General features: G+C 40.7%; 1 protein-coding gene across 1 annotated transcript in view; it reads left to right on the top strand.

Annotated features, from left to right (window-relative positions):
• NR1D2 (nuclear receptor subfamily 1 group D member 2) overlaps positions 1-21,611 on the top strand; it is a 77,363-nt gene extending 55,752 nt beyond the window's left edge. Inside the window, exon 8 of the mRNA XM_058553867.1 lies at positions 21,523-21,611. Coding sequence (XP_058409850.1) covers positions 21,523-21,596 — 74 coding nt within the window. The 3' untranslated portion in view covers positions 21,597-21,611. The remainder of the gene's footprint in view (positions 1-21,522) is intronic.
• The last annotated feature ends 502 nt before the right edge of the window (positions 21,612-22,113 follow it).

Genomic DNA, 22,113 nt, shown 5'->3' on the forward strand with positions numbered 1-22,113 from the left:
CTCCTACCATGATATAAGGTCAGATCAGATATTTAATTAACAGAGGAGGATGAGGAGGAGGAGGATGGAGTGTGCAGATAGTTATTGAACACCTAGTACGTGCCTGATTCTATTCCGGGTTCTTTACATTCTTAATCTTCTCACTTAACCTCCCCCATGACTGCACAAAGTATGACTTGCTTTTCCCACTCAACATATGTAGAACCTGAGTCTTGAAGAGCTGGGGAATTTTTCAAAGACAAACAGCCAGCAAGTGGCTGAACCGGAGTTTAGACCCAGGTGTGCTTGACTGCAAAGGCTGCCCTGCACGCGAGGACTTCAAAACCATTTGTCACGGTTTAATTTATTGACTTTTCACAGAGTTCAGTTCACACAGACCTTACGTGACTGACCAGAAGCAAACTCCTTAATTTCTGAACCTAAGTGTTTCCATTTCTAAGGAGATAGGCACCTGTCTATCAGCACTAGTATAAGGATTAAGTGAAATAATGTATGTCAGAGCACCTAAGATAGTGTCTGGCAAGCATTCAGTGCTCATTACAGCTGCACTCCCTCTCCTTTCTTTACAAATACAAGTACTTAATCCAAGTTCATCCTAGAAATAAGTGGGAAAGCTATGACTAGGACAGAGACACTCATTCTGGCTTGTCCCAGGGACTTTGAAGTACCTTAATGGGAAGGAAGGCAGCCATTTTGTTTGTCAGTCAAAATGACCTATGTGAGTCTTCTAGATTTCTCCAGATGGAGCCTACCACTACATTTGCCTCATGTCACCCAGCCCCATCTGATGATAGCGGGTGTCTGTCCTGAATAACCTTTTCTCACTAGTGCAACCAAAAGGAACTGGACACTCTCCAGGTCAGTTGTCCAGAAGCTCTGTGTGTTCCAAGGACTCTCTTGGTTTGGAATTCCATCACCTTCCCACAGACCTTCACTTGGTAGTTCCATTATCTCTGTTATTTCTGAGTCTGTTTCTTTTGACTAATTTTTCTCCTGGATTTGGGTCACATTTTCCTGCTTCTTTGCATGTCTAGTAATTTTTAAATTAGATGTTGACATTATAAATGACATTTTGTTGGGTGTTTGGATTTTGTTGTCTAAACAGAATGTTGGAGTTTGTTTTTGTAGGCAGTAAACTTACTTGCAGATCAGCTTGATCCTTTCTAGGCTTGTTTTTAAGCTTTGTTCTGTCTGGTCCAGAGTAGCCTGTACTACTGAGGCATGACGCTTCTGGGTGTTTCTGAATGCCCTTGTATTCAACGAGCTCTCTCCGCTCTGGCTGGAGGGAGGGGTGCGGGGACACTCAAAACATCTCCCAGCAGTAAATGGGCTCTGGGAACTGTTCAGCTTACAGTATCTGGCAGTTGTCCTGTTTTTGGCTTTGTGGAGCTTTACCTAAGTGTATACAGATCACTATTCAGTCAAAGACTTGAGGAGATCCCTATGTAGATTTCTGGAGAACTTTCTCTGCATAGCTCCCTCCTCTCTGGTACTCTGTCCCATAAATTCTAGCTACCTCTGTCTCCCCAGGCGCCTATCTTTGTCTCCTCAATTTAGTGAATCTCCTGGGTTCTGTCTGGGTTCCCTTCTCTGTGCCAAAGTCCAGAAGTTGCCTCCAGACAGAACACCAGGGCAATTGCAGGGAGGGCTTGCCTTGTTTATGTCCCTTCTCTCGGAGATCACAGTCCTGCGCTGCCTGCTGGCAACTGTTTCATACATTTTGTCCAGTTTTCCAGTTGTGACAGTGAGAGGGGGTGTCCTGTACCACTTATTACTCCATGGGTGGGTGTAACAATCCGCACATCTTCATTTGGTGGATTCCTACTTGTCCCACTTCTAAGGCTCAGTTCAGCCACCATCTCCCTTGGGAAACCTTTCAGATTTCCACCAGTTTGACTTAAGTGCACCTTCATCTGCTTATTTATGCTCCCCCCACTCCCCCAGGACTGTGAGCTTCTCAGGGCATGGAACATAATATCTCAGTATCTTCAGCTCCTCACATGGCACTTAGAACGCAGTAGATGCTCAGTAAATGCTCATTGACTAAATGGATAAAGTACATAGAATTGTGCTTTTTGACTTTAAGGTCTGCCAAGAGTGCTCCTCATTCATCGTCTGCTTCTAAGTCTCCTCTTCTCTGGTCTCTCACACTCAAGAACAGATTATTGTTCCCCACCGCCACAACCCATGGCCTGCACAGGAAGTATGGGGAAGTCTGCTCTAGGTCATCTGTATCCTATGGCATGACTAACTGTCCACCTAGATGTGTGATCCTTGGTATAGATAGGGTTGTCCTTGGGATGGGGTTGCCAGATTTAGTAAGGAAGCAAGCAAACAAGCAAGCAACCAACCAACCATGAAAAACAAGACTCCTAGTTAAATCTGAATTTCAGATACAATATTTGGGACATACTTATACTAAAAAATGACTTTTTTTTTTTTTTCCCTGAAATTCAGTTTTAACTAGGCATTCTGTATTTTATCTGGCAGCACTACACTGGGAAACAGCTGCTCAGCCAGGACTCCATTCTCACCAATGGAGCATGGTGAGACGTGATGTATAATGTGTGATGTGTGTCACTTGCTGGCTAAGGTGGTTCAGGTGTGTGATCTCCACTCTCTTTCCACTTCTGCCTGAATGCAGAGGCCTCAGGGCCCTAGGGGAGGAGCAGGCCACAAGAAGGAAGAAACCTGAGTCCTTGCATTGCACAATGGACAGAGCTGCTCACAGCCTGCGTTGGACTGCTCCCTGAGTGAGAAACCAACGTCAGGTGTGTTAAGTCAGTAACGCTGTGGGGTTTATTTGTTATAGCAGTTAATATTGCTCTATTTCTTGTTCCATTGAAGAAGTGAAATGTGACTATTTTCCCTAAGGTTCTACACTGCCTACTTAATAGCTCAAACTGTGTATCTCAAGATGCCTCAAACTCTACATGTCCAAATCTGAATTTGTGATTTCCCCAGCGCCAGAGCGGTCCTGTGCTTTTTATCTCAGTGAATGGTATAGCCATCCCTCCATTCTTGACATCTCCTTTTCTCTCACCCTCAGTCTCCAATCCACTATCAACTCATGTACATTTTACCTCTTAAATATATCTCTGATCAGTCCACCTCTTTCTATTTTCATTGCTACCACACTAGTCCAAGCTATTAATATCTTTCGTATGGACTACTGCTACTGCCCACATTCTGTTATCCCCTGACCCGGTATAGACTCTCAGCCCATCTGTTTTTCCACCTTGCACTCAGAGTTGATCTTTTCAAAACTAAAATCTCCTCTTGTCACTCTCCTGGCTAAAACTCTCAATGGATGCCCATTGCTCTTAGGATAAGGATCAGCAAGGCCCTGCATGATCTGGCCCCTGTGTGCGTTTCCTGGCTCATTTTGCATCACGTTCCCTCCTCTTTTCTAAGTTCCAGCCATACTAGCCCACCTCCACTTCCTTGAATGTTCCCCACATCCTTCCTCCGTAAGCCTTTGAACAGCTACGTCCTTTCTTAGGTATGTTGCTTTCCAACTCTTAGCCAAGCAAATCCTTATTTATTTAATTATTTTTTTGAGATCTCAGGACTCAGTTCAATGAGTTCCTCTTCATGGAAGTCTTTCTTGACTTTCCTAAACCAATTCGCACTCTTTTGAGTTTTATAGCAGAAAGTAGCACTTTTTTGTAGCCCTTGCCACAGTTGTAATTTTTGTTGTTCTGCCTGGTTCTCTGAGTTAATATCTGTTTCTCACCTGTCAGTTCTGTGAGAACAGAAAATGTCTCTTTTTTTTTTGTGCTTATCACTAGATCTTCAAAAAGTATTTGTGTCAGGTAGGAATCCATCTTAAATGTTTTCTGAATGAGCATCCAATTGTCCATAAAACATTTCTTGAATAATCCTTCCTTTCCCTACTGGTTTTAAATACTATTTTTATCAGAATGTATTCAGATCTGTAATGAGTTTCTTTTAAAATTTCCTATTCTCTTTTGTCTCTTTGTCTATTATCGCACCAATGACAAACCTTAAAAATCTTTTGATATCTGGTAGATCAAGTCTCATGTATTGGTCTTTTTTTCTTTCCTGTTTATTTTTTTATTGAGGTATAGTTGACATACAATATTATATTAGGTTCAGGTGTATAAAATAATTATTTGGCATTTATATACATTATGAAATGATCACCGAGGCAAGTCTAGTAACCATCTGTCACCATACGAAGTTATTACCATATTATTGACTGTGTTCTCTATGCCATAAGTTACATCCCTGTGACTTATTTATTTGATGACTGGAATTTGTACCTCTTAATCCCCTTCACCTATTTGGTGCATTCCCCCACCGCCCTCCCCTCTGGTGACCATCAGTTTGTTCTTTGTATCTATGAGTTTGTTTCTGTTTTGTTTTGTTTCTTTGTTTTGTTTTTTAGATTCCACATAAAAGTGAAGTCATAGAGTATTGGTCTTTCTCTGTCTTACTTGTTTCCCTTAGCATAATACCCTTTGGGTCCATCCATGTTGTCACAAATGGCAAGATTTCACTCTTTTTAATGGCTAATATTCCATTGTATATATTTACCACATCCTCTTTATCCATTCCTCTATCGATGAACACTTAGGTTGCTTCCTATCTTGGCTACTGTAAATAATGCTGCATTGAACATAGCGGTGATATTGTTCTTATTTTTAAAACACTGCTTGACTATCCTTGAACATTTTCCTATCCAGAGGATATTTATAATCATTTGTCATATTTCATTAAGGACTCATATTGGGACTTCGGGTGCATTGGCACTGAGAATTTATGATTAATTTGGGAAGGAAATGACATCTTTACAATAATGAGCCTTCATATCCAGGGGCATGGAATGTATTTCCCTTTATTCAGGTGACCTTTTATATTTTGGAGTAAATGTTTATAGTTTTATTCATATAAGTCTTGTATATTTATTTTCAAGTATATTCTTAGGAATTTTATAATTTTTGTTGCTACAGTGAATGAGTTTTTTAAAAATCACAGGTTCTAATTGTTTATTGCTGATAAGTAAAAAGGTATTTATCTTTTTGTATGTTATTCTTTTAACTGGCTAAATTGCTGAATTCTATTATTTTCATAGTTTTTTAGTTGTTGTGTCTGGATTTTCTTGGTGGCTTTCTAGAGTGTTTCTTCTAGATTTTCTAGCATTGCTTATTTCTACTATTTCTACATTTCATATTTTTTCTTGTCTTATTAAATTGGCTACTATCGCCATCCATACAGTGTTTAACAATAATGAGGGTAAAGGGAGCCAACTGTAGCATGGTGGATATTTCTCGATGTAGTTAAGCTTATAATGTATACAATGGAGAGATATTGTTCCCTCCTCTCCACCCCTTTCCTGTTTTCAACTTCTCTGGTACCTCTTCCTTTTCACTGTCTTACTAATGTGAATTCATCAAACTTACTAGTTTGCCAGGGACTCTCCAATTTTTAGCACTAAAAGTTCCATGTTCTGGAAAGTCCCTCAGTCCCAGGGAAACCGGGACATTTGATCTTCCTAGCTCTTAGCTTGTGTCATTTCTCAGGTTTAGCCTGAGACAAAGATTTGATGCAGATAGCTTATTTGGGAGATACTGTCAGGGAACAGAGGTGAGGGGCCAGGGAGAGCAAGGGAAGAGGGAAAATGGTGTATTAATGAGGTCAATGTTGAGAGAAACTGGGACTTGGTCCAGCCTGGAACGTTCTGACTAGTGTTTTGAATGCCTTTCAGTATGGTCTACCTGAGAATTGACTGGAGGAAGTATTTATCCATCAGCTCCTGCCCCCTATTAGTTGAGGCTTGCCTGGGGGTTAATAACTATCCCAGGTGAGAGCTCGATGAAACCTCTGGGGTTTGGAATGTTGGAGAAGTTCCAGCGCTTGCTTGAGGCCAGACACTCTCAGCATGAGGTGAGCTGAAGCCCACAAAGATCTGAAATGAAAGGGGAGGCTGAGTGCTGTGAGTTGGGGCACTAGAGGGGTCTGGTACATGCACTAACCCCAGGAATTGTCTTGAATCTGGCCTTTTATGATTCTGTCTCTAATATCAGCTCTTCTTCTGGATGAATGTGTGTGTGTGTGGCAGGCCCTGAGCCTTTCTCTAAAAGTGGAGCACAGAAAAATGGTCGGCTGACTTGCCCATTCCAGCCTGTCAGCATCCTGTTAATGAAAGTGTGATTTAGATAGATGAGGTCTTCACCTTGAGGCTTCCCACGGGCTGATAGATGGCTTCCTTTCCTCTTGTTCACAGGGTGGAAGTAAACTTGTACAAGTGTATTGAGAACCAAAGAGTAAATTTTTGTCCAGAGAAGGCAAACAAAATAATTGTGAAAGATGAGACATATGAAATTCAAGTGCAGTAGAGAGTATCATTAATTAATTTGAGAAGGAACCACTTGAATGCAAGTATGTGCAGTGCAGCCATTAATTAATCTGAGGCTAGGCTTTGTTTTAAAGGGAAGGTGTTAATTTTCAAGCCAGCTCAGAAAAAGAGTGGTTCATAATTGGGCTGAATTGATGCTACCCTCTGGGCTCTGTTGAGTTGAACTGGGACAGTGGTGCCTTTTTTTCCTCGAAAAGAACTCTCTCTTTATTCTATGCATTATTAAAAATTAAATTTACTACATTACCAAAGTTTAAAAAGCCAAATAGGACACAAAGGCTTAAATTAACAATTCCCTGTCTTATCCAACCCCTAATCCTGCTCCTGAGAGGGAGACACTTTCTGTTCATATGGTTGTTGCTTCTGGGATTCCTGAATACTGTCTTGATTCATTTGTCTGTTGATTAATCAGTTCTAGACATTAACTTATTGATTTGCTGATTTTCTGGGAGCTCATTACCCCATTCTGTACCCAACTACTTTGCTTTCCTCATTCTCCTAGTGAAGTCTAGTCAGCGTCTCTGGTTATAATAATATTCAGTGTTTACATGGTTATGCCTGTGTAAATATTATTTACATGTACATATCGTTTACTGCTAAACCAGGACTGCACTGAGATTATAATTCCTTTCATATTATTTTTTCCAGAGTTCTTGGTTACATCAATTTAATTTGCTTAGTTTTTTTTGTACCTATTGCTAATCTATCTGACACCCTCCAGCAGAAACCCACTACTCCCACTCGCCCTCCTCTCCAGACCTCCCTCCTGGAGTCCTCCTCCACTCTGCTCCGGTCTGGCCTCTGTGCTCCTGGGCCTGCTGTCTTCTCGGGACTTCTTTTCATCCTAGAAGTTTTCCTTCCTCTCTTCTCTCTTGGGGCCCCTGTTTCCTGGATTTGGTGCCTTCCTCTGCCTTGATTATTTTCCTCCATTTCTCTCTGGAAGCTTTTATAATCTCTTCTTTATTCTGGTGTTCTGAAATTCTACAATGATGTATTGTGGGATATGTCTTTTTTAAATTTATTGTGCTGGGTTATAAATGGCTGTTTTCTATCCAAAGATTCACATGCTCCAGTTCTGGAAGTTTTCTTTTTTGGTTTCTTTCTCCCATTTTTTTCCAGTCTTCCTTTCTGGAACTCCACATATTTGGATGGTGAATCTCAATAGATTGAGTCTCTAATTCTCTTATTCTTGTCTTTCCTTTTTACTTATTTTATTTCCTTTCCTTCTATTTATCACCTGGGAGATCTATCTGGTTGACTTTTCTAACCTTCCTGTGGAATTTTCAATTGTGACTATCATCGTTTTAGTTTCCAAGGGCTCTTTCTCTTTCTTGTTCTTTGTTGCTTTTTAAAAATAGCAGACTGCCTTTGGTTCATGGACATGACAATGTCTCTGATGACTCTGCGTGTACTCATTTTAAGTTTTTCTTTACAAGTTGCTTGTTTAATGTCATGCATAGCTCAGTTTCTTCCAGTTCCTTTTTCTATTTGTTTGCTTTGCTCTCCATATTTTATGTTCAAGACTTCCTTTAAATGTCAGGTAATCCTGAGCCAGGGATCTGTTAGAATGAAGAGTGAGGCACTGAGAACTGATCGGGGGACCTGTATGTGTGGGTTGGGCTTGTTCATTAGTGGCCACCATTGTAGGGTGACTGGCTGGTGAGCTGACTTTTTCACTGGCAGATTCTGAGATTTTAGTGTCTATACATCTTTTCTCTGGGGCTGTTCAATTTCTCCTGAGAAGGATTTTTCTATTCCCTGCTTTAGGGGTTCTCCTTTTGGCTGTGGGAGTTCTGGGAGTTTGCTAGGAAAAGGAGCTAGGAGGAGCTCTCATCATTCAGGAGGAAGACTTTCACCAAATCCACTTTTATTCTAGCACCTCACCCCAACTTTCTATTATTCCTGGTCTTCCAGAGTCTGGAGCCTCCCTGGTACATTTCTCCAGAGGGCAGAACATTCTTCCCCTGCAGGCTCAGGGAGACGTAGGACCCTGAGATCTAACCTTCCCTTATGTAATCAAAACCTTTTAGTCTGTGGTGTACATGGTCATGTGCCACCCAAATCCCCCCTCAGGGAAGGACTTGTTGCCCCAGCTGCTGTCAGCAGACAATCTTCAGCTTTATCCCCTTCTTGGGTTGCCTCAGCTCAAGGTCATGCCCTTCCCTGACGGCCCACCTCCAATGATGGATGGAGGCGAGACACAGAGGCCTGGCCATGTTAGCTCCACGTGGGACAACACTGATGGGCTGTCTTGGCTGCAGAGCTCACCGTGGGGCTGGCCAGGGCTGTCGTTGGGTCTGCATCTCAGGCTTGACTTCTCCCTCTACCTGAGTCCTTCCAGAGCTGTCAATCTCAGTGTGCTTCCTAGTATACATCCTGCCACTAAACTCCATCTTGGACTCTGTTTCCTGGGGAGGCAAACTGGTGACAATAGCCCAGGCTTAATCTCCTTCTCCTCTATAACCCTCCGCCTCTTCAGTTACAGCAATCACCCCATGGCTGGCAGCTGGGCAGCAAGTCCTTCCTGATGGGGATATGGAAGGCACATCACCGTGTCCATCCAGCCGGTGTTTGAATCTCTCTACCCAGATTAAATTCCTTGGGCTGGGGGCTTCTTAACTAATGATCTCCGTTCTCAGTGGAGGAACAGGAAGTAGCCTATTATAGGAGGAGTGGAACAGGCTTTGGAAATCAAAGAGCTGGATTTGAATAATCCCCAGTGGGCCACTTAAAAACTGTGATTTTAGGCAAGTTACTTCACCTTTCTTGGTTTCATTTTCTCATGGGTAAAATGTAAAAAATGATGCCTATCTCTTAGAGCTGTTGTGAGGGTTAGAGTCAATAATTTATGAAAAGTTCCTAGAGCAGTCCCTGCCACATAACGAAAGGTTCTTTTCCCACCTGGATGGTCTTCTTTTACCAGTCTATGATTCCAGAATCTTCCTGAGTAAAGTATGAAGACTAGAAGAATGGTGATATATCTGGCTCAAAGTAGGTATCGTTATATGAAAAATGTTTATGAGCCAATCTATAGGAAGGTTTCTGTCATAGAACTCTGTCTTTGTCCCTAAATTGTTTTTATTTATAGTTTTTCTTTATCTTTTATTTTTTAATTATGCAAGCTGTAGAAGAATATTTTCTCATTGTAATGTATGTAAGCAGATAAAGCTAAAATTACTCTTGATCATGAATGTTACCAGTTTGGTGTGTTGCCTTTATTTATTTATTTTTACCTCAGAATTTCTTTACTTAAGGACACGTTCCACTCGTGGTGTGGGAGGTAATTTTAGGTGGTACATCAACCTAACATAAAATAACTTTGAATCATAGGGTGAGGAAATTATTCCCTTTTTTAAATCATTTTTTGGTGAGAACATTTAAGTTCTTCTCTCTTACCAAATTTCAATTATACAATACAGTGTTATCAACCATAGTCTCCATATTTTATATTAGCTCCTCAGACCGTATTCATTTGATAGCTGAAAGTCTGTACCCTTTTACCAACCTCTCGCTATTTCCCCCACCCCCTAGTCCCTGGCAACCACTTTTCTATTCTCTGTTTCTATGAGTTTGACTTTTTTTTTTTAGATTCCACATATAAGTGGTACCATGCAGTATTTGTCTTTCTCTGTCTAGCTTATCTCGCTTAGCATAATGCCCTCAAACTCCATCCATGTTGTTACAAATGGCAGGATTTTCTTTTTTGTCATAAATAATATTCCGCTGTATATGGTGTGTCTCCTTCCAGGCTGTTTTTAAAATGTATTTACATAATATATGGACATATAGAAATATATAGTTTTTGCTTTTACAGGTATGGTATCATACTTTATATGTGTTCTGAAAATTGTCTTATGCTCTTAACTCAACCTCATATTTTTTTCATTGAAGTATAGTTCACATACAGTATTATATTAGTTTCGAGTGTACAACATAGTGATTCAACATTTTTATACATTACCAGATGATTACCACTATAAGTCTAGTTACCATCTGTCACCATACGAAGTTATTACAATATTATTGACTATATTCCCTATGCTGTACGTTACATCCCCACAACTTATTTATTTTATAACTGGAAGTTTGTACCTCTTAATCCTCTCACCTATTTCGTCCATCCCCTTCCCCCAACATATTTTTTTTAAAAGTTTCCTTCCTTCCTTTCACTATTGAACTATTTTCCCCTATTGGTTCCATTAGAGGAGGCAATAGGGGAATAACATCCAGTGTTTCCTCTATCACAAATAGTGCTCTGATGATTATCCTTATTCCTGCCTTTTTATGGACACGTGCTTCTCTGGTGTAGACACTGTGTAATGGAATTGCTGGATCAAAAGATAAACACATCTCAAATTTCAATACGTTTTGCAAAATGCCCTCACCAAAAGTCTGTAATTTCACTAGAGTGGTGAGAGTTTTGCCCCATCCTTGCCAACATTTGATATTATAAAACTTTTCAAATTTTGCTAATCAAATGGGCCTCAAATGGTTTCTCATGGTTATTTAATTTGCATTTTACTGATTACTAGTGAAATTCAATGCATTTTCATATGTTTATTACTCAGTTGTTTTTCCACTTCCATGAATTGTTCACATGTCATTTTTGTATTAGGTTGTTCGTTTTATTTATCTGTAGAAATCCTTAGTACATTTTGGATATTACTCCTTTGTTATAAGCATTACAAACATTACAGTTTCTATAATCTGTCTCCTTTTAAACTCAATTATGATGTTTCTGTGGTATAGAAATTTAAAATTTTGATGTTGTCAAATTTATTAATATTTTACTTTCCAGATTTTATTATTTATCTAAAAGTCTTGTTTAAAGTGGTCTTTTTGAACTCAAGGTTATAAATACATTCTAGATTTTCCTCTAACTTTTTCGTGTTTTTGTTTGTTTAACTTTAAATCTTTAATCCATTTGGAATTTATTTTTGTGAATGGCAGGAAATGTAATTACTTTCTTCCAGATTGATAGTCAGTTGTTCCCAAAAAGTTATTTATTGCATACTTCATTTTTTCTCTAATGATTGAATGTACCACATTGAAAAAATCATATACTAAATCCCTGTTACACATGTAAGTATGTTTAGGGTTTTTCTCTTTTTGTACCATAGATCTATTAGTCTATTCCTGCTCCAATGTCACATTTTTTAAATTTACTAAAAGCTTTATAATATATATTTGACAACTAGTATGGCAAATCCCCTTTCAATGCTCCTTTTTTCAAAATTATCTGTTCTTGGACATTTTCTTATCCAGATAAATTTTGGAATCAGTGTGTCCTTCTATATGAAAATCTTTTGGAGGTTTTAAATGAGATTTCTTTGAATTTGTAAATTAATTTGGGGAGGTATATTGAGGACTGCTTTTATGCATTAAATTCAGTAATTTTTTTATAGGTTTCTTTATGTTGGTATTATATATTTCTTGTTTATTTATAGTGATAGTAGTTTTTGTTGCTGTTGTAAATGGGATGTATCTTTTTATCCCCCAATTGGTTATTATTGGTTTATAGTAGAGCTATGGATTTTTGTAAATTGATCTTATATCCGGCTACCTTGCTGCAACTTTCTATCAGTTAATTCTCTTGGTTTTTCATGTTACACAATTATGTTACCTATAGAGATTTTTTTCTTTTACTTTACTTATTGAATTGGCTGGGTCCTTGCATACAATTTAAAATAGTAATAGTGATAGCAAGCATCCTCGCGTTGTACCTGATTTAAATGGGAAAGCTTCTGATTTTCACTGTTAAGTATAATCTTTGCTTTGGTTTTTGATGTTTCCTTCTGTTCTAGCTTGCTGGGATTTTTTTTTTTTTTTTGGCGGAGTGAGGAAGATTGGCCCTGGGCTAACATCCGTACCCATCTTCCTCTACTTTATATGTGGGATGCCTGCCACAGCATGGTTTGATAAGTGGTGCGTAGGTCCATGCCTGGGATCCGAACCTGCAAACCCTAGGCCGCTGAAGCAGAGTGCGTGAACTTAATCACTATGCTACTGGGCAGGCCCCTTGCTGAGTTTTTTTTAAGAAATGAGTATTAACTTTTATCACCCACTTTTCCATCATCTACTGAAATGTTTATCTGTGTTTCCTTCTTTGATCTGTTAATGTAACTCAGTATATAATAGATTTTTAAAATGTGATCCAACATTGAGTCCCTGAAATCATTCATATTTTTCCATTATTTAAATAGTCTGCTATGTAAACATTCTGCGTGTATGTTCATACATGAGATTGGCCTATTTTTCTTCTTGTATATTCTTTTTCTGATTTTGATATCAGTATTATCCTCACTTCATAATATTAATTAAAATCTTTTCACCTTTATCTGTGATCTGGACTTGTTTATACAACATGAAAATTATAACCTTGAAGGTTTTGCAGAACCCCCTGTAAAATCGTATTGACCTGATGCAATTTCAGGGAGGAGACCTTTGATTACCTTTTGTACTTCTTTTGTGGTTAGTGGTCTATTTAGATTTATAGTTTCTACTTTATTTCTTCTTTTACCCAGACATTTTCAAGAATTTGCATTTTTATATGGAAGATTCTTTGGCCAGGGGTGGGGTGGGGTTGGCTCTAAGTTTTTTTGTTTTGTGAATTTTAAGTTGTGTTACAATAAGACCTGCGTGATTTTTCCTCTTTTGGAGTTTTTGAGATTTTCTCTGTGGCCTGATGCATATGTTTTGTAAATGTACCATGTGTGTTTGCACACAAATTGTTGACTGCAAAGTTCTCTTTTTATATCTTTAGTTCAAGTTTTATGGTTACGTTATTTAAATCTGCCATATTATTAATTATGTTTTATCTGCTTTATTTGTAGATTTCTGAGTGAGAAAAGGCTTTTGTTGAATTGATTATTTTTTCCTTGTCCCCCTTTCCTCTGATGTCTTGGCAGTTACATGTTCTACTTCAGTTCTTCTGGAGGTTACCTTTACATTGGGAACAATTAATTTAATTGTTTTAGAGATACAGCCCAGATGGTCCAGAACTATCTTTAGAGCCAGGTACCCTGACTCTAAGACTCTGGATGATTGCAACAGGAGTAATTTAATTCCACAAACCTTTAGCGAGCACCTGCTATGTGCTAGAGGCTGAGTCAGCCACTGTGGATGTGGAAGATAAGATAGTTACATATCCACTATATCACCATATCACTATAGGTCTCACCATCATGAGACTTATAGTCTAGTGGGGAGGCTGACAAGTAAACAAATTATGACATCATGTGAAAGGTGATAACAGAGGCACAAACAGAGTGATGGGAGAGTGTGGAGGGTGGATGTGTGGATGTCTGTTACAATGGTGGTCCCAATGAGTCATCCCTCCCAGTCTTGTGTAGCCCCCTTCCCAAGAATCTGGGCTAGCTAACTAAATTGTGACTCATTTCTTAACGAAAGAATGAAGCAAAAATGACACTGTGACTTTTCTTTCATATTTTTAATCCCTTGGAAATTTTGGGCTGCATTCTGAGGGAATTTTTGGCTTCTTAATCGCTCCTCAGCTGAATCCATATTTTATTTTCATGTTTTTCCAAGATCTCTAATTGGTTCTTTTCCCAACACTTCTTTTAAACTTTCTATCTGTTTGTTCCATTAACTTTGTTTCCTTGGGTGTTAGTTCTGTTTGTCCAATTTAGTACCTCTTTTTCCTGATGTTAGCTTCCTACAAATATTAGAACATTATTGCTTCTGTACTCATCTGGATATTTGAGATTTCATGTTGCCTCTAATGGAGAGGTAAGATGTGATGCTGGTGGGATGCTAGTGCCTGGTTATCTGATGACGAGAGTCCATGTTACTTCTGGGTCTCTCCAGCTACACTGTGCACTGTGTGGTCTCTTTCAGCAAGCATCCATCCCTCTGCTTCACTTTGCTTGGCACAGGTGGTGTGGGATGACCCGCCTGGCTGCCTTACCTGTTGCCCTCATCAGGTGTGTGGTCAGTCGCCCCCCACCCCTCCTTGCTGACCTTTTGTTGCCACCTCCAAGCTTGGGCCTTTCCTGGGGCAGCTTTCATCTTCACAGAAGCCTTCTCTCATGTATGAATTGTGCTGGGGCTTCCTCCTTTGATCTGATTGCTTCTGCTCTCTGTCTTTGTTCCTGAGATGTTCGTCTTTAAGGAAAATGTCTTGGGATAAAAATATAACCTGGAATTGAGAGCTGGCATGACAGATAGGAAACTTTGATTGTTCATTTGAGCTCAAAATTCAGACCTGTTAAGATCATTTTGAAAAATTTGAGTGTGATAGAAATAAATGTAGGACCTGGAATTTAGCTTTAAAAGAGTAATTACACCAGCATAGAATGGAGAAAACCCAGTTTGGTAGTAATTCGTGAAAAAAAATTCTAGAGCATTTGGTTTATTACAAGCTTTAAAAAGTGTGATACAAGCCTGTGAACATGATTACTAAAAAAGGCAATGTAGGACATTATCAAGATGGTAAAGTAAGAGACCCCAGCCTCCGTCCCCTCACAAGATCAATAGTTAGATAGCTATCCACAAATAAAAACAGCTCTAGGAGCGATCGGGAGTCCACTTAAGAAACTGCAGCGACACAGTGGAACAAAAAACCTGAAAAAAAACCACACAAAAGGGCAAGAAAGAACAGCTCCGTTTTACCTGCATCGTCCCCCACCTCAGGCTGGCACTGCTCGTTGCCGAGGAGTGCCCCAGCTAGAAAGAGCTCCTCTCCTGGACAGAGTGAGCAGAGTGAGTGACCAGCTTCCCAGCCTTCCAACGCACTGCACAAAGGACCCACTTTCGTTTCACCCCACCCAGAGACCAGCAAAGCTGAGCTATACAGAGATGCCTGGGGACAAGGAAGAAGAGCAGGGCTACTGGTATCAGTCATGCAGCCGGAACGTCTGTGGTTCCCAGTGACCTGCTCTGTAGGCAACCGCAGAAGCTTTCACCACTGAAGAAACCAATGGCCAGCACAGCCACCACAGACGCTCTATGGGTTTCACTGGTTTTCTCCCCACAGGTATTTGCAGATGCCAGCTGCCTGAGTCTTCCCCTTCCCCACTACCTCTCATCACCATTGGAGCCTGAGACTTGCACAGGCAGCCAGCCCAGGCCTTTGTGGCTGCCTAAGTACAAGAGTCCAGTCTAGACCCCTGCAGCTAATTTCTACCTCTGTGCATGTGATTGGAGCAAGCCCCTTCAGTTGTGCACTTGCACATCACTAGACTGACTCCTGTCAGCAGCCTCCACTGCTGTGCTTGCGCCCATGGCGAGATCCCGCAGCCATGGAAGTGCTTGCCAAAAGCCAAGGCCCCTACACCTGCTGTGGGCTTGGATTCAGCCCTATCTCCAGTCACTGACCTGTGCCACTGGGCTTAGCTGCAGTAGCCAGCCAGCCATGGCCCCTGCAGCTGCCAATGTGCCTGCAGTTCACCCTGGCCCATGCTGCTGACCCTGGCCCTCAACCACTATGTGTGTGTCTGTAGCTGGCCTCTGTCACTACACAGACATCTGCAGCTGGCCCCCACAGCCAAGTGTGTTCACATCACTGGCTGTGGCCACCACCACTGCCTGCCCTGGTCCTAGTGTCTGGACCAGAAGTGCCAATGAGAACCCCAACAGCCCTTGCAGCCACTGCAGACTTCCCATAGCACTTGCCAAGGACTGTTGATGCTATAGACCCCAGTGACCTGAGATGATGAAACATCATGCCCCCCTGGACCTGGAGCCACCACACACCACTACACTAGGCACTCTGCACTGCTAGACCCAGGGTCATGGCACATTCCAGCATGCCCCCACCTGCAGGTGAATATTTTTCCTTACTGAAGTCAGTCTATAAAGTCTGGAAGAGGTGGGGGCTTCTTCAAATGTGCAGACACCTATACAAGGCTATAGGGATCACAAAGAATCAGGGACACATGATACCACCAAAGGAACAGAGTAAATTTCCAGTAACTGATCCCAAAGAAATGGAGATACATGAATTGCCTGATAAAAAATTAAAAATAATTGTTCTAAAGATGCTCAGAGAGCTAAAAGAGAACATAGATAAACAATTTAATGAAATCAGGAAAACAATACAAGAACAAAATAAGAAGTTCAACAAAATGATAGCAAACATAAAAAAGAGCCAAACAGAAGTTTTGGAGTTAAAGAATACAATGACTGAATAGAAGAATTCAATAGATAGCTTCAATATCAGACTGGACCAAGTGAAAGAAAGAATCAGTGAGCTCCAAGACAGATCATTTGAAATTATCCAGTCAGAGCAAAAGAAAAAAGAATGAAAAGAAATGAAGAAAGCCTATGAGACTTGTGGGACACCATTAGGAGAAATAATCTCTGCATCACTGGAGTCCCAGGAGAAGAGAGGGAGAAAGAGGCAGAAAGCTTATTTAAAGAAATAATGGCTGAGAAATAATGGGCCAGAGGCATGCAGGTGCACAGCTAGGGGGACTAGCTGTGGGGATCAGTGACCGGAGATAGTTCATGAAGCTAATAGGTCACCCCATAATTTCAATCCAAAACAATCTTTTCCAAGTCACATTATAATAAAGCTTTCTAAAATCAAAGACAAAGAGAATCTTAAAAGTGGAAAGAGAAAAAAAATTTCTCTCATACAAGGGAACTCCCATGAAGCTATCAGCAGATTTCTCAGCAGAGACCTTGCAGGCCAGGAGAGAGTGGGATGATATATTCAGAGTGCTGAAAGAAAAAAACTGCCAACCAAGACTATTTTACTCAGTAAAACTGTCCTTCAGAAATGAAGGTGAAATACTTTCCCAAACAAACAAAAACTGAGGGAGTTCACCACTAAGCCTGCCTTACAAGAAATACTGAAAAGAGTTCTTCAAGCTGAAATGAAAGGATGCTACTTAGTAACATGAAACATGTGAAAATATACAACTTTTTTTTGGTATATGACACCAAAAGCACAGGCAACAAAAGCAAAAATCAACAAGTGAGACTACATTAAACTAAAAAGCTTCTGCATAGCAAAAGAAAAAGTCAACAAAATGGAAAGGCAACCTATGGAAGGGTAGAAAATATTTGCAAGTGATCTATCTGATAAGGGGGTAATATCCAAAATATATAAGGAGCTCATATAAGTCAATAGCAAAAAACCTCCAAACAATCCAAGTAAAAAATGGGCAGAGGACTTGAACAAACATTTCTCTAAAGAAGATACACAAATGGCCAACAAGTACATGAAAAGGTGCTCAACATCACTAATCATCAGGGAAATGCAAATCAAAACCACAATGAGATATCACCTCAGACCTGTTAGAATGGCTATTATCAAAAAGACAAGAAACAACAGGTGTTGGCAAGGATGTGGAGAAAAGGGAACCCTCGTGCACTGTTGGTGGGAATGTAAATTGGTGCAGCCGCTATGGAAAACAGTATGGAGGTTCCTGAAAAAATTCAAAATAGAATTACTATATGATCCAGCAATCCCACTTCTAGGTATATATCCAAAGGAAATGAAATTACTGTCTCAAAGAGATATCTGCACTCCCATGTTCATTGCAGCTACATTATATAGTCAAGACGTGGTAACAACCTAAATGTCTGTTGATGGATGAATGGACAGGATGAATAACAGGAATATGAGAGGGACTTCTTGTCTAGACCTTTCAACAAGGTCCAATGTGGGGATGAAAGTGTTGCTAAATTTTTCACAGTATAAGGAGAGCTGCCAACAATTGGGCCTAATAGCCACTCCAGGGCTTACTAAGGGATAGCTGACTTGGAAATGCTACCACCAAGCACATGGTTCTTGGTGTTAAATGACTTGGAAGGGCAGAGGGGTTCATTTTTAGAGTCACAGGTTGTCAGCCTGGTGGGGAGTGCTGTGGCTCTTCCCATCCTTTCCCAGGGTTGCTCTCTTCCCTCCCCAAGCCAAGTGAAGATGCAACTCCAAGAGATTCGAATTCAGGAATTGGAGGCATCTGTAAGAATAGGTGCCTGGCATCCCATTCCTCAGATGGAATACTGCTAAGGCAGTGGGTTAGGGTTTGGTGGCAGGCTCTGGGCCTACCTGAGCAGGGCAAAGGAGAACTGGAGAGATATGACTGTGTGGCTTGAAGCAGCTTGCTGGGATCCAGGGCAAAAGGAATGCCTGCTGGGCAGTGGGACTCCACAGGAAGGTGCTGTGGAGGCACTGTCAGGGGTGAGGGCTGAAAGGGGCTCTGAAAGAGATGGAGCTGGGGCTGGATCTCCCATCAGGAAGCCTGCAGTGCAGAGGCCCTCACAGTACCCCTAAAGGAGGTGCCCTGTGTGCTTCACGAGACGTGGAGCATCAGGTAGAAGGGATGCTTTCCTCTTTCTTCATCCTCCCCATCCCAGCTCATAGGTAGGGGAGAAAGAAGGTGTTCCAGAACCTGACCATATCCCCCTCTACTCTGCCACTCACTGGCAAGCCTGACCTGGGGGAGGAGAGGTACCATTTATGTTAAAATTTAAAAATGGAAATTTAATGGATGAAAATGACGAAAAAGCTACAAGATCTGCCTGAGATTTGTGATGGGAAAGAGTGATGCAACATAACACAATTGGGGAGAGTATTTGGAAACAAAGAAGCCATTTCATCTTTGCACTACTTGCTTCACACTATTCAATGAACTGGTTATACTTTTCTCCCACTTGTCTCTATCTTGCTTTGGTTTGTAAGCTCCTGGAGGGCAAGGCTTTGTAGCCTTAGTACCTACTACATAGTAGATATTCAATAAATATTTGTTGAATGAATGGATAAATAAATGAATGCATGAATGAAAACAGCAACATGACTCAGGGGAATGAATCATCTTATATAATGAATTATTTTAGATCCTGATATACTAAAACTTATTATTGAGGGATGAATCATTGGTCTGGGTTCAATAAAGAGAGAGAAACCATACAACAATTTGAACAGAGAAAGTTTAATATAAAGAATTATTAACTATAACAGAGGATAGTGTAATGAGTGATTGGCTGTAAACAGGAAAGAGATCTCTAAAAAATATAAGACTAGTAGATATATGGAGCAGGGCTGAGGTCATGTGCCTGACGAAGAGCCCACCCTTCCCACGGCTGAGCTCCAGACCTTGCTGGAGAGGGTGTGGCCATGGCTTACTGAATGATCGAGAGGTTGCTGTAGGGCCTCACTGATGGAACGTGCTGGAAATCTGCCCTCTAGGGTGCCAGGGAAAGCTGTTCTTGGGGAGGTGTCTCACAGAAGGTACACAGCTACAAAACTGGCTGGAGGGGTTCCAGGGGATTCTGGCTGCTGGGTGCTGCAGATAATCATGCACTATAGGAGGTGGTCCCTGGGGAAACCGTGTGTGCTGCAGGAGCCACCTGCTGGAGCCACCCAAGGTAGCACCCCAGAACCAGGAAGCAAAGCTCCTTTCTCCGGCAATCTCTCCAGTGCCCTCTACCAGCAAAACTTAACATCTGGCCAGCAGGCAAAGGAAAAATATTTAAAGGGCTCAGATTCATTTGCATAGAGCAGGCAGGGAAGAGTGAATTTGGATCTGAGAGGCAACAAATTGATAAACAGTTCAGAGGGAATTTATATGTATAAATTGTGCTGGCTTGCCTTCTGAAGCAGTGGTTTATACACATTACTTTACTTTTTTTTTCTGCAGTTGAGATAATCCATAGTACTTTTTTGCAATTTCTGCAGTTCCTAATTTCCTGAATTCTAGTGGCAAGTTTCCCCTACCTTTATTCCTCCACCCCTCTAATGTTTTTGTAAGCTCCTAATCTCTAGTATTAAATCCTTTCCTGTTCAAAATACCTAGAGGGATTTCTATTTTCCTGAATGAAATCATGACTGACAAGTGCATAACTTTACTTTTGTTTATTACTTAGGACCATGGCTAGGGATGTACATTGTTGGGCAGTAATAGGTTCTGCAGTTACATTTTAAATTTTACATCTTTCCCTTAAGGTCAGGCTATCAGCCATCTCTTTTCCTGCCTTAAAAAACACTTGCCATCCTCTTCCTATGAACTGAGAAAACCAAGACAGTTCACTGAGCTATTTTGAAACACTTTATAATTTCCATAGTACTTCCACATATATTATTTCATTTGATCCTCAAAACAGCCTTGTGACAGAGGCAGAAAGGCAATAATTCATGTGTTCATCCATCTGTCTATCCATTTAATAAACACTTATTGAGTGCTATGGATGTGCCAACTCCCATCCTACATGGTGGGATTATAGAAGTAAAATTTAAAGTTGGAGCCCTCCAGGAATGTGCAGTCTAAGAGGAAACTAGGCAGATAAGTATGACAGGGTAAGAGGTGAGATGTATTCTGGAAGCCTATAGAACAAGGAGACCAATTTTGTTTCTTCAACTGAAAATGAATATTTGTAATACAATGGAAAGTCTGTATTTTGGTGTTGATATCTTAATTTTTCCCATGGGTGTTCTTAGGCCCCCCTCAAGTAAATTTTCAGCAGTATTCATAAATCCTGACTTACGCAAAGTTGAGCTTAGAGGAAATTGAGCTTTATTTGGAAAGCTTTTTGGTTGATTAAAAAAAAAAAATGCAGAAGATCCAACCTCATGTAACTCTCACAATCACCCTGTGATCTGGGCATTGTGACTCCCATTTTATTTTATTTTTTAATTTATTTTGACTAATTTATTCTTTTGAGGAAGATTTGTCCTGAGCTAACATCTGTTGTGAATCTTCCTCTTTTTCTTTTTTTCTCCCCAAAGCCCCAGTACATAGTTGTAGAGTTGTAGCTCTTCTATGAGAGATGCCACCTCAGCATGGCTTGATGAGCAGTGGGTAGGTCCGCACCCAGGATCCGAACCGGCAAATGCGGGGCCACTGAAGTGGAATGGGCAAACTTAACCACTATGCCACTGGGCCTGCCCCCATATGACTCCCATTTTGTAGTTGGATAAACTGAGGCTCCAGATAGATGAAGTTTGCTCAGTGGCACACAACTAGGATTAAGTGGCAAGGCCTGGATTAGAACTTGGTCTGTTTCTACAGGCTTTGAAGGCATGTCCTATGATGCCACGGTATCCTTTAGATGCTACAAAGCTTTGTTTTTTTTGAACGGGAAACTTTGAAACTTAGTATAGGCAAATAAGTGACTTTGCTTTTCTGGTCTTACTTTTTGGTCTCACGCTGTTCCTCTTTTTCCTATTTCAGTCTTGGTTGCCTGCCCTTTTCATCTGTCTACACCAAGATGGCAGAGAAGAGGTTATCCCAGTCTTCAGGTTTGACTCAGTTGAGCTGAGGTGCTGCTTTGTCAGGCTGTGGTGCCTGGCTCGATGGCCTGCTAACTACCTTTCTACTTAGGATCCTCCCTACTGTAGAATCTAAAAAAGTCTATACTTGCCTTGAAATACAAATACAGAAATGTAGAAATGCATGGAGATACTTGCTATGAGTGTGAAAAGGAATCAAGCATTAATTAGCCTTTGCTGGATTATGAGAACAGTTGAAAACACTTGAGAACAGACTAAACTGTTGTTAATCTAGTGGAACAGAGAAAGTAGTTATACTTTCTGAACTAGGCTTTCTCCTTGGTGTCAAGTAGATACTAAGTGCATTCCTTTTCAAAAAAGTTGCAACGGGAAGACAAGAACCCTCCCTTTTTGCCCACTGCTCACTGAATATAAAGTCTGCAGAATGGAATTTTGCCTAATCAGCCTTGCTTTCTAAGCTTTCACACAATCAGTAATGTTGGCTTCTTCTGAGGCCTCATTTTAATCTTCATGGGTTTCTGAAAACTGAAGC

This window comes from Diceros bicornis, chromosome 2 (genome assembly GCF_020826845.1).
Source record: "Diceros bicornis minor isolate mBicDic1 chromosome 2, mDicBic1.mat.cur, whole genome shotgun sequence".
NCBI classification, from domain to species: Eukaryota; Metazoa; Chordata; class Mammalia; order Perissodactyla; family Rhinocerotidae; genus Diceros; species Diceros bicornis.